This window comes from Erithacus rubecula, assembly GCF_903797595.1.
Source record: "Erithacus rubecula genome assembly, chromosome: 23".
Lineage (NCBI taxonomy): Eukaryota > Metazoa > Chordata > Aves > Passeriformes > Muscicapidae > Erithacus > Erithacus rubecula.
Genome location: NC_136675.1, coordinates 6,282,415 through 6,292,968, shown reverse-complemented (window position 1 = coordinate 6,292,968; position 10,554 = coordinate 6,282,415). Strand labels below are relative to the sequence as shown.

General features: G+C 51.2%; 2 protein-coding genes across 2 annotated transcripts; one reads left to right on the top strand and one right to left on the bottom strand.

Moving 5' to 3' along the window:
* Positions 1-416: 416 nt before the first annotated feature.
* RPL11 (ribosomal protein L11) lies at positions 417-2,859 on the bottom strand. Its single transcript, XM_079325892.1, has 5 exons — positions 2,688-2,859; positions 2,278-2,384; positions 1,787-1,918; positions 1,300-1,410; positions 417-492 (listed from the first exon to the last, which is right to left on the bottom strand). The coding sequence occupies exons 1-5, from the start codon at positions 2,809-2,811 to the stop codon at positions 463-465; spliced, it is 504 nt and encodes a 167-aa protein (XP_079182018.1). The 5' UTR covers positions 2,812-2,859; the 3' UTR covers positions 417-462.
* A 4,040-nt stretch (positions 2,860-6,899) lies between these two features.
* On the top strand, positions 6,900-10,491 carry PPT1 (palmitoyl-protein thioesterase 1). Its single transcript, XM_079325891.1, has 9 exons — positions 6,900-7,054; positions 7,203-7,312; positions 8,013-8,140; positions 8,349-8,419; positions 8,969-9,071; positions 9,154-9,244; positions 9,354-9,452; positions 9,560-9,631; positions 9,921-10,491. The coding sequence occupies exons 1-9, from the start codon at positions 6,946-6,948 to the stop codon at positions 10,041-10,043; spliced, it is 906 nt and encodes a 301-aa protein (XP_079182017.1). The 5' UTR covers positions 6,900-6,945; the 3' UTR covers positions 10,044-10,491.
* The last annotated feature ends 63 nt before the right edge of the window (positions 10,492-10,554 follow it).

The following is a 10,554-nucleotide window of genomic DNA, read 5'->3' as shown; positions in this document are numbered from 1 at the left end:
ATTTGGGAATTCCAGCCTCAAAATCCTGGGAATATTGTGACTCAAACCCCAGGAATTCTGCCCCCCAAAATCTGTGGATTCCAAGCTTAGAACTCTCAGAATTTCAGCCTCAAAATCCTTGGGATTTAAAGACCTTAACCCTGGGAATTCCTGCCCCAAAATCCCAGGAATTCTGGCCCCAAAATCCTGGAAATTTTGGCACACAGGGAACTGGTGCCCATTGTGTCCCTGAGTTCTCTTGTACCTGCAGAGACTCAGCAGAGGGGACAGTGACAGTGCTCTGGAAGCAATGGAATGGAATATGCATTGGAAAAAAAAGGAAAAAAAAGGGTAAAAGAAGAATTAAGTCAAACCATAACACTGGAGGAGAAGGACCCTCATTCCCATCAGCTTCCCCACAAAACTCACAACACAAGTTAGGGGTAATAAAAATTTATTTGCTTCTCTGGGAACAGGAACTGCTCATTTACCAGGAAGGATGATGCCATCATACTGTGAGGGGAAAAAAACAAGAAACAAAGTGAGAAATCACCATCAGGTAAAAGTGTAGTGCTGCTGTGCAGAAAATTTGAGTCACCACAGTCATTCCAAGCCAACACAGACATGAAGGACCAGTTTTCCTGCAGCCAAACTGCCTTTGTGCTGTGCTGGAATGTGCAAGGGGGCTGTGCTGAGATAAGCACTAAAATCTGCTCAGCAGCCCCCTGAAACAAGCAGCCACACCCTCCACAGGCTGGTCTGAGCATCCCCAAAATCTGAAGGGAACTGTGCCAGGCTAAGCACAACCAGGCAGGATGGGAGAAATGAATTCAGCAAGATCAGGCTGCACAGGTCCACACTTTCTATCAAAAAAAAAAAATCCCCAAGAAACTATCAGCAATCTCCAGCTCTGAGATTTCCAACCCAGCTTTCAGCAGCTCCTATTATTCATTATATGGCTAAACAAACCCAATAATTTGTTTTATTTGTGGATCTCTCCAACCTCCAAATGTGGCAGCTGAGCCTGGAGCTGTGTCAAACCAAGAACTCCTAACTCTGACTCCTCACTCACAAAAACAAGCAGCTCCTCCAGAAACTGTGGGAACCATTTACACAAGAGCTGCTCTTTCAATTCAACACACCCCAAAAAAGCACAAACAGCACTCGTGCTCAAACATTTCCATTCAGCAGCAGCTTCTACTGCTCTGGGAAATAACTACAATTCAAGCAGTGATCAGTGATTTGCTCCAGCCTTTGCAGGAGGCATTTTGCTGCTGTGTGCCAGGAAATTCGGGGTAGAGAAGCAGAGCTGGGCTGTACCTTTTGCTGAAACCAGCGCATGGCTTCCTCCTTGCCAATCCTGTGCTTGGCCCCGATGTTGCCAGTCCTGCGTTTCTTGTCTGCAATGCTGAAGCCCGGCCTGCCCAGCACCTGCAGGAGCCAACAGCACTGCTTCATCCTGCCTCTTTTGTTTTCTTCAGCTAAACAGTTTTCCAGGAGGGAAGCCTGGAATTTCCTCAGCAGTGGTGCCTTTGATGCTCTCTCCTTCCCCAAACCCAGCCCTGCTGTTTCAATGTTATTCCAAGAGAATTTGTTCTTGAAGAGGTTTTGTGAAATTTGTTTATGGCAGCTCTGGGAATCTCAGATTAGAAAAATATCAACAAAATCCAAGTCTATCTTCCAGCACTTGGCAGCAAGTCCATGGCAGCCAGTGCTCATTGTAGGTTCCCTCTGGAGCTTTCCCACAAGCCCAGAAAATTCAGGGAATTTTTTTTTTCCAAGCCCAGAATATTCAGGGAATACTCACCACATAGAAATCCAGGCCGTAGATACCAATGCTGGGATCATATTTAATGCCCAGATCGATGTGTTCCTGGATTCCAAAGCCAAAGTTCCCAGTGTCTGAGAAGTTGTTTTTTCTCAACTCGTATTCTCGCACCTGAAACGTTCTCTTGGTTATTATTTTGTTCCTGACTGGAAGCAGAATTAAAACTGCTCGCTGCTACCAGACCCTCAACTCCCTCACAAGCAGCTTAATCTTTATCCTAAAAAATTTTACCCCCCCCCCCAGCTTGCTCATAAATCCCAGCAGCAAAGACAGAACCCAAAAGAAATCAGCTGCTGCACCAGTGAGTTCTTAAATAAGAATAAAACAGACCCAGATAAAGTGTGAACACTTCATCCCACGGATCTGACCTGTACCTAGATCAGGTGCAACATTTCAGATCACACACCCCCTTCCTTCAATTAGAATGGAAAAGTTCTCTTCTTCCACAAAGCAAAGCCCAAAATCCTCACCTTCAACCCCTTCTCCAGGATCTCCTCTGCTTTGGCCCCACGAACCGTGCAGTGAACAGCGATTTTCTCGTTTCTCCTGATCCCAAAGGATCTCACCGTGTACCGGGCTGTTGGCAGCAATAGTTACACTGAGAGAACAGCCCGAGAATTCCCACCGGGGGGATTCAGAGCTTCTCAACACCCAATAAATTCCAGGGAATTAAAAAGAACCGAGGCAGCCCCACAATCCGCTTTAAGAGATGCTGACAGAACAGCAACCGGAGTTTGGAGACAGAACTGAAACGGCACAAACGTGCACGAATCCCTGAACATTGAAACCCTCCAATTCTCCTCTCCAGCAGCCCTGCCGATGGGAAAGGACGGAAAACAACCCAACAAACAAACAAACAACAGAGCTCCTCTCTCCTGACCTTTGGAGAAGACGGGGGTCTGGCCCGTCAGCTGCTCCAGCACTTTGGCGGCGCGCGTGAGGCGATCCCCGCTCTCCCCGACGCAGATGTTGAGGCAGAGTTTGCGGATCCGCAGCTCCCGCATCGGGTTCTCCTTCTCACCTTGGTCTTGCTGCGGAGAGATCACACCGGGGGTAAGCGGGGGTGTCCCGTCCCAGCGCGGCTCGCCGCGGCTCCGGGGAAATGGTTCCACGGGCGGACACCGCCGGGCCCGAACCGCGGCCTGTCATGGCAGCCGCTCCCCCACCGCCTCCTCCGCGCCCATCCCGCCCCCGCCGGCCTTCCCCGCTCCCGCCCGCACGGGCCGCGCCCGGAAAAGCCCCGGTGAGCGCGGATGGCGGCGGATGGCGACACGGCGGCGCAGGCGGGCGCAGCACTCACCGCCATGGCGGAGGCGGGGAAGAGGCGCGCGCGGCGCGGGCGCGGGGGGTTGTGGGAGCGCGCGGCGCCCCCTGGCGGGCGGAGGGCGGGTTGCCATGGCAACGCGGGCCGGTCATGGTGCCCCGGTAATTAACGCTCCTAATTGGAAACAAAGTCAAATACGGAAATAAGGGTAAGTATTAAAAGTGATGATAATTAACTGAGAGAGGAAAAAACAACCCAAATGTGTGATGCGCAATGAAGTTGTTCGCCATCCTCTGGTTGATGCCAGACTCGCCCCTGTTTCTGTACCGGGAATGATTTTCATGGGTGAGAAACAAAGTTCATTATTTTAAATTGTTAGAAGTTTAATAAGGGATAAAAGGGACAGTTTGCAGCGCTGGGGTGCTTTGGCAAGCTAACGAAATCACACCATTAACTATAACAACTCTCCTTGTATATTGTCTCATTGCATTAATCAAATGCATATTAATGAATATTATATATATTCAACATTCCTTTGAGTTTTCATGTTCTGGGAATTCTTTATCTTGGTTTGACCATTGACCTCATCTTCCTGGAGTGCATGACACAATGCAGATGTGATTTTTTGACTCTTGTATTTTATTTCAAGGCTTCCTGCTCTGTGGTTTGATAGTTATTGATAGTTGAAGGGTCATTGGTGGATTCTTTTTTGTGTTTTCACTGTTATTTGTCTGGTTCTTTTCAGTGTTATCATACAGATATTTTTACAACTACTTTTATTCAACATTAGCTATTTCACCATTATCAGTCAATTACAAAAATGAAACCATTTGATATTACATGGTCCCTATTTTAATATTATGCAAAGGCCCAAGCTATAATATATTTACATAAACTATATGGTACATACAAAAGCTGACAGATTATACTGCATCAAAAAGCAGTTCAAAGGGATTACAAATTGTACTGTAACAAAATCCTTATGCTTAATAATAATTCAATGTTCTCACCCAAAACTAGATTCCCCCATGGTGGGAGATGCTGCACCAGATGCTGGAGCTGCTCTCAGTGAGTGCAACCATCAGAGCCCCAAATCCCTTGAACCAGACCTGGGAACACAGTCCAGTTTCACTTCACCCTTTGGGGAAATGGTTTCAAGGGCTCTGTCTGGGGTCTGGATCCTCTTTTTGTACCATTTGGGATCTTGGCAGCCCTTTCACTCCCTGCTGCACTCGGGGGGGGAGCAGAACTCCCCAACTTCTCTGGGGAGGGGGCAGCCCAAGCTCACACCACTCTGGAGTCCAAACTTGTTTTCAGTGGCACATCCTGAGCAGAAAATGCCTCCAATGAACTCACACTCAGTGAGGATGGCAGCAGCTCAAGGCTTTCCCTGTTTATCCCCTTCCCTGCCTCCCCACAGCTCTGTAATGCCATCAATTATTTTTTGCCCCACTTGCTTCTAAGCAGGGATGAAGGATAAATGAATAATCAGCTTGTCTTGTTAAGGAGAGAAAAAAAAAAACCCTCAGGAGTCTCCTTGCAGAGGGTGTGAAAAGCCTCTGGTTAAAAAGCACAATTGCTGCTTCATTATGGATTTACTTCATCTGAGAAGAGGCTTTGCTGGAAGGAGCTGCAGGCTGGCTGGCTGCAGCCATCCCTGGCTCCTGTTTGGGTCTGTCTGTGCTGCAGGGCTCAGGGGGCAGGGTGGGACCAGGAGCAGCACAGGGGTGCCCACCCCTCTGTGCCCATCCCCTCTGTGCCCCCTCCCCAGCCCCTGGCTCCCTCTCCTTTGCCCAGTCCTGGTTCCAAAGCTGTGTGCAAGAGCACAGAGAGGCTGAGGGCTCAGAGAGGGAGAAGGAGCTGCCCCAGCCACTCTGGGGGTGCTGAGGGACAAGAGCAGAGCTCAGTGGTGTCACCCTTCCCTTCATCTCCGTGTAGTGATCACCCCACTGCTGCCACTTGCACTCATCCCATCCTCTGCTCCTGACTCCTGCCAGCAGCAGGACAGCTTTGCTGAGCTCCAGACACAGAGAATCAGAGAATCATGGAGTGATTTGGGTTGGGAGGGATCTGAAAACTCATCTCATTCCACCCCTGCCATGGCAGGGACCCCTCCCACCATCCCACTGCTCCAAGCCCAGTGTCCAGCCTGGCCTTGGGCACTGCCAGGGATCCAGGGCAGCCCCAGCTGCTCTGGGCACCCTGTGCCAGCCCTGCCCACCCTCACAGGGAGGAATTGCCCGAGCCCATCTTGTTGGAGAGATATTTCCTACCTTGGCATTTCTCTGCTGAATTTAGGACACTTTTCCTGCCTGGCACCCACTCCCTCGACCCTCTCCCATCTCCAAATTCATCCAGATGGGTCCCATGTGGAGCTCTTCCTGCTTTTGAGTCATCCCTGTCCCCAGAATAGTCCAGAGCTCTGTTTTGCCAGGTGCTACAACACATTTTCTTTGGGAGAGGGGGTGGGCTTGATGTCGTTTTGGATTCAGTGCAAAGAAAGGAATCCATTGCTGAGAGCAGGGTTGGGTTTCATCCAGGGATGTGCTGTTGGTTCCTGGCCCCAGGTTACCTGGTGATGGGAAGTCCAGCTGCAGTGGCAGCAATAATCCCTGCCACTATGCCAAAGGTGATTTGTGATTCCCAGCAGGATCTGGGGAGAGACAGAGCAAAGATTTCCTGAGGGAGGCAAGGAGGAAACTGTCACCAGGAGGGAGAGGAGTGGGTGCTTCCTGTCCCTTTTTTCTCTGTAGGAATTCTGCCTGGAGTGCTGAGCAACGTTAGGATCATCCCTGCGAAATGGGGGGGATTTTCAGCCTTTATTTCAACCCTTAATTTCCAATGCAGCTCGAGAAGAAAATGGGACAGCAGGAATTGCAGAGGCCTTGTGGGACTGGAAAAGGGAAGGATGCAGAGCCAGGGGTGGCACAGATGTGCAATATCCACGTGGTTGATATCAATACCTGCTGATTATTGTCAAGGGCAGCGTGAGAAGGACCAGAGTGAGTGTGGGGCTGCAGCCAGGGCACAGCACAGCCACCAGCAGTTCCCTTGGGAGGAAATGGGAACTGCTTTACAAGTGTGTTGGAAGGCTGGGTGGCAGAAAAAGGCTTGTCCTTACTCGGTGCTGAGAAGAATTTGCTGCCAGCAGCCCAGCAGGGTGTGCCCAGCCCCAGGGCAGGGCAGGGCAGGGGGGACGCGGTGCCACGGGCACAACAACCCTCGTGGGTTTCCTGCCTGAGAGTCACGCAGGATTTGGGATTTCTGGGTGACAGGTGTAAGGAAAATGAATCCACAAACACCAGAGGTTTATCTCCAAAAAGGAGGCAGAGGAGTCCTTTTTGCTTTATTGGAATAAAGGGAGAGGCCATGGGGCATTGCCCTGGGATCTCTCAGATTTTTGGAGGATGCAGCTCCTTTTATCCAAATTTCCCTCTCTCTTTCCCCATTGCTGAGGTACTTGAGAGGCACAGACTGCCCAAACACCTGATACCTGAGATTCCCCTCTAATGTACAACCCTCCCTTTTAATTTCTAATTCTTATACAATTGATAATTTTCCCCCATCGCTTCTTTCATCTTCCAATACCCAATTCCATTTCCCAGCAAACCTACAGTTTGTTTGTAAAAGCAAATCTCTTTCCCCATTCATCAATCAGTGGAATCCCTCCCATTGTTTCATTTATCTCTCGTTGCTAACTTTATCTACCAGCAGATCCACAATAAAGACAAATCCACCATTCCTGTTCTGGGGAACGGCGGGACTCGAACCCGCGGCCCCGGAGGAGCGCTCGCAGTTTGACCACGCCCACAACAAACCACGCCCACAACAAGCCACGCCCCCATTGCCGCCGGCGGTCATGTGACGGGACAAGATGGCGGCGCTCAGAGCGGCGGTGCCGGTGCTGGCGCTGCTGGCGCTGCTGGCGCTGTGCCCGGGCCCCGCGGCCGCCGCCGCGCCGCTGGTGATCTGGCACGGCATGGGTGAGTCCAGCCCCTCCCGCAGCGCTCGGCTGGGGGTCCGACAGCCCCGGGGGGCGCTCGGTGTCGCCCCGCTGACCCTCCTCCCCTCGGCGTGGAGGTGAGGGCCGGGCCGGGCCGCGGTGGTGCATCCCGGGGCTCTCTCTGGCAGGAGACAGCTGCTGCAATCCGGTCAGTATGGGCTACATCAAAAAACTGGTGGAGAAAAAAATTCCGGGGATTTACGTGCTGTCGCTGAGGATCGGGAGCAGCATGCTGCAGGTGAGCCGATGTCACTCGATGTCACTCGATGTCACTGCCTGCAGCCCCTGGGTTTAACAGGATTCCTGCTGTGCTTTCCCTGCTAATTCTCTCTCCTCGCTGAGATAAACAGCTTTGGCAGGTAGAACCCGATAAAGTCCAGCTAATACCTGCAGAAATGCACTGGGGGAAAACAAATCCCTGACCTAAATTGGATTAATATGCAAATGCACTGATTAGCACACTCTAACCACTGCAGGTAATGCGTGGGATGGATGCTGGCTGAGGCAGAGCTTTATCCCTGGTCATGCTTCTTGATTTGCAAACATTTATTCACTTCAGTGGAATAAATTACACATTTCTGCACCTTTGACAGTTTTTTGTAGTCCTATGGAATTGGTTTAAATAATTTCTCAGGACAATGTGCAGTGTAGGTGGTTTTCTGGGTTCTGGAAAGGATTGATTTTTAATTTTTATATACACATGAACAAAATCTGAAGTGATTCTACTTGTGAAGAACTTTGGGGAAAATGTCACTGTCCCATATGAGACAATTTTCCCAACCAGAGCAGGACGTGGTAAAGGGAACTCTCCAAACTAGAATTTCACTTCTGCCCTTGTGAAAGCTCAGCTCCTCTTTCTAAACCACAAAGATCAGTCTGCAGAGCTTAGAACAAGAGCAGCAAAGGTGCCACTGATCCCTCTTGCTGTGATCCCTCAGGATGTGGAGAACAGCTTCTTCATGAATGTCAACGCTCAGGTGAGGGAGGTGTGCAGGCAGCTGGCCACGGACCCTCAGCTGCAGGGGGGCTACAACGCCATGGGCTTCTCCCAGGGAGGCCAATTCCTGTAAGTCTGTGCTCTGCCCCAGCTCCAGGGGCTGCACATCCTCCTTTAATACCCTCCAAACTGCTGAATTCCCCCCCAAGGGGGGCAGGGTGTGTTTTGCTGCAGCCCTGCTCTGCCAGGTAAATGTGACCCAAGTGGCCAAGGGCAGGCAGAAGCTGCAGCTGTGGGCTGGCCCTGCTTTGCTCAGCTCCTTTCCCTTCCCCCACAGGAGGGCTGTGGCTCAGAGGTGCCCTGTGCCCCCCATGCTCAACCTGATCTCCATTGGGGGACAGCACCAAGGTAATGTCACCTCCTGGGCTCCTTTTGGGGCTCCTTCCTCAACTCTGCTCACTTCCTTAGGGGTTAAATTGTCCTTTTGTTCTTGCTGGGGATCTGTTTGCCCCAATTAGTGTTTGCTGATTTCATTATCTTGATCTTGCTTAACTGGCAGTGCAAAGGGAGCTGTCAGCAGCTGGCTTCACTGCCTGGGTAGGATTCTTACACACCTTGGCATGAGTTACCCTGTGAGATTTGTGAAACAACCTCCTGGGTGATTTAACAGTCAGCATCTGGAAGGCCAAAGCCCCAAGGAAAGGGAGGTGTGAATTTCAAATAGTGTCCCCTGAGAATTGCAGGAGTGTGTTTCTTTGCAGTGGGGAGGGAGCACCCAGCACTCCCCACCCTTTATCTCTGCCACACCTCCCAGGGAGGGCAGGAGGGCTGCCTGAGGAGCTTGCAGGGCTAAAAGCTGCCTGGCTAACTCTTGCTCCTGCTCTGCAAGAGGTGTTTCTTGCCCAGCAGGAGGGGTGGAGGGGTCAGGGTGGCTGACTGAGCTGTGTCCCTGCCCAGGGGTTTATGGCTTCCCACGCTGTCCCGGGGAGAGCTCCCACCTCTGTGACTGGATCAGAAAAACCCTGGATCTGGGAGCCTACACCCAGGCTGTGCAGGAGCAGTGAGTACATCCCCCAGGCCAGGCCAGGCCACAGGAGCAGCTCTGCCATCCCAGGCTGAGCCTTGCTTCCTCCCCTCTCCAGCCTGGTGCAAGCAGAGTATTGGCACGACCCTCTGAAGGAGGAGGACTACAAGAAAAACAGCATTTTCCTGGCTGACATCAATCAGGAGAGGGTAAGGACAGTGAGCAGGAGAGCCTGGGAGGGTTAAGATTGAAGAGAAGGCAGTTTTCCTGTCTCTGGGCTCTCCAGTGGCTTGGATTTGTTCTCCTGCTTCCATCCAGGGCATCAACGAGACCTACAAGAAAAACCTGATGGCTCTGAAAAAGTTTGTGATGGTGAAATTCCTCAATGATACCATGGTGGATCCTCCAATCTCTGAGGTGAGGAAGGCAGGGCAGCTTTTGGGGCTTCCTTGTCTCTGGTTTGTGCTTGGCTCCTGGGATCCCTTCAGCAGCTGTTCCTTCATCTTTTATCCATTTTTATGCAGTGGTTTGGGTTTTACAAAAGTGGCCAAGCCAAGGAGACCATCCCACTGCAGGAGACCTCACTGTACAAGGAGGTGAGTTCTGGTGGCTTCTGCTGTGTCCCCTTTGCTGTCCCTGGTCCCCACAGCTCTGCTCTTGTCACTCCTGGGGCATTGCCTGCCCCTGCCAGGAGCTGTTTTTTTTGGGGAGACATTTCCCTCATTCCATGGTGAAACTCAGGGAATGGCACTGGTGGGTCCTGCCTGGCTCAGTGTTTTATGAGCTCTGCTCCTGTTGAAATCCTTGCTGCAAGAGTCCCCTGAAATCCCTTTTCCCCCTGCATGAGAGCAGAGCAGAGGTGGAATCTCCCCCTTCTCCCTGCAGGATCGCCTGGGGCTGCAGCAGATGGACAAGGCAGGGAAGTTGGTGTTCCTGGGGGTGCAGGGGGATCACCTGCACTTCTCACAAGAGTGGTTTGACAGCAGCATCCTCCCCTTCCTGCAGTGAAGCCCCTCTGGGAGCACTGCCAGGGTTTTTCACTGTAACACCAGCACTGTGCTGCAGGGATTTGGGGAAGGGGAACAAGGGAGGGGTTTAGCTCAGCAGGGTTTAATTCCACACCTGCACAGGGGAATCCACCTCAGTTCTCAGAGCTGTGGCTGAGGGCAAAGCTGTGCCAGAGGTTTGTTCTCCATCCCCTGTTGCTGCAGGACACACAGGCAGTATTAACCCAACTCACTAGTGCAGGGATCAGCAAAACTCATGGCTGTATGCAGGGAAATCATGTTCCAGCCCATCCTTCCAGATGGGGGAAAAAGGCCAAATTTAGGGGTTTCTGTGGGGAAAAAAAAAGGGTTTGGAATTCTGCAGTATTAACAGCTTGAACAGTTTTCAACTAATGGCTTGGTTTATGCTCTTTTGTACAATTGAAATCAATAAAGAAATTTCCATCTAACCAACTGAAAAAAAAAAAAAAGCTTGGACAACTACTGACTGTGTTTGGAGGGGAGCTGAAGAA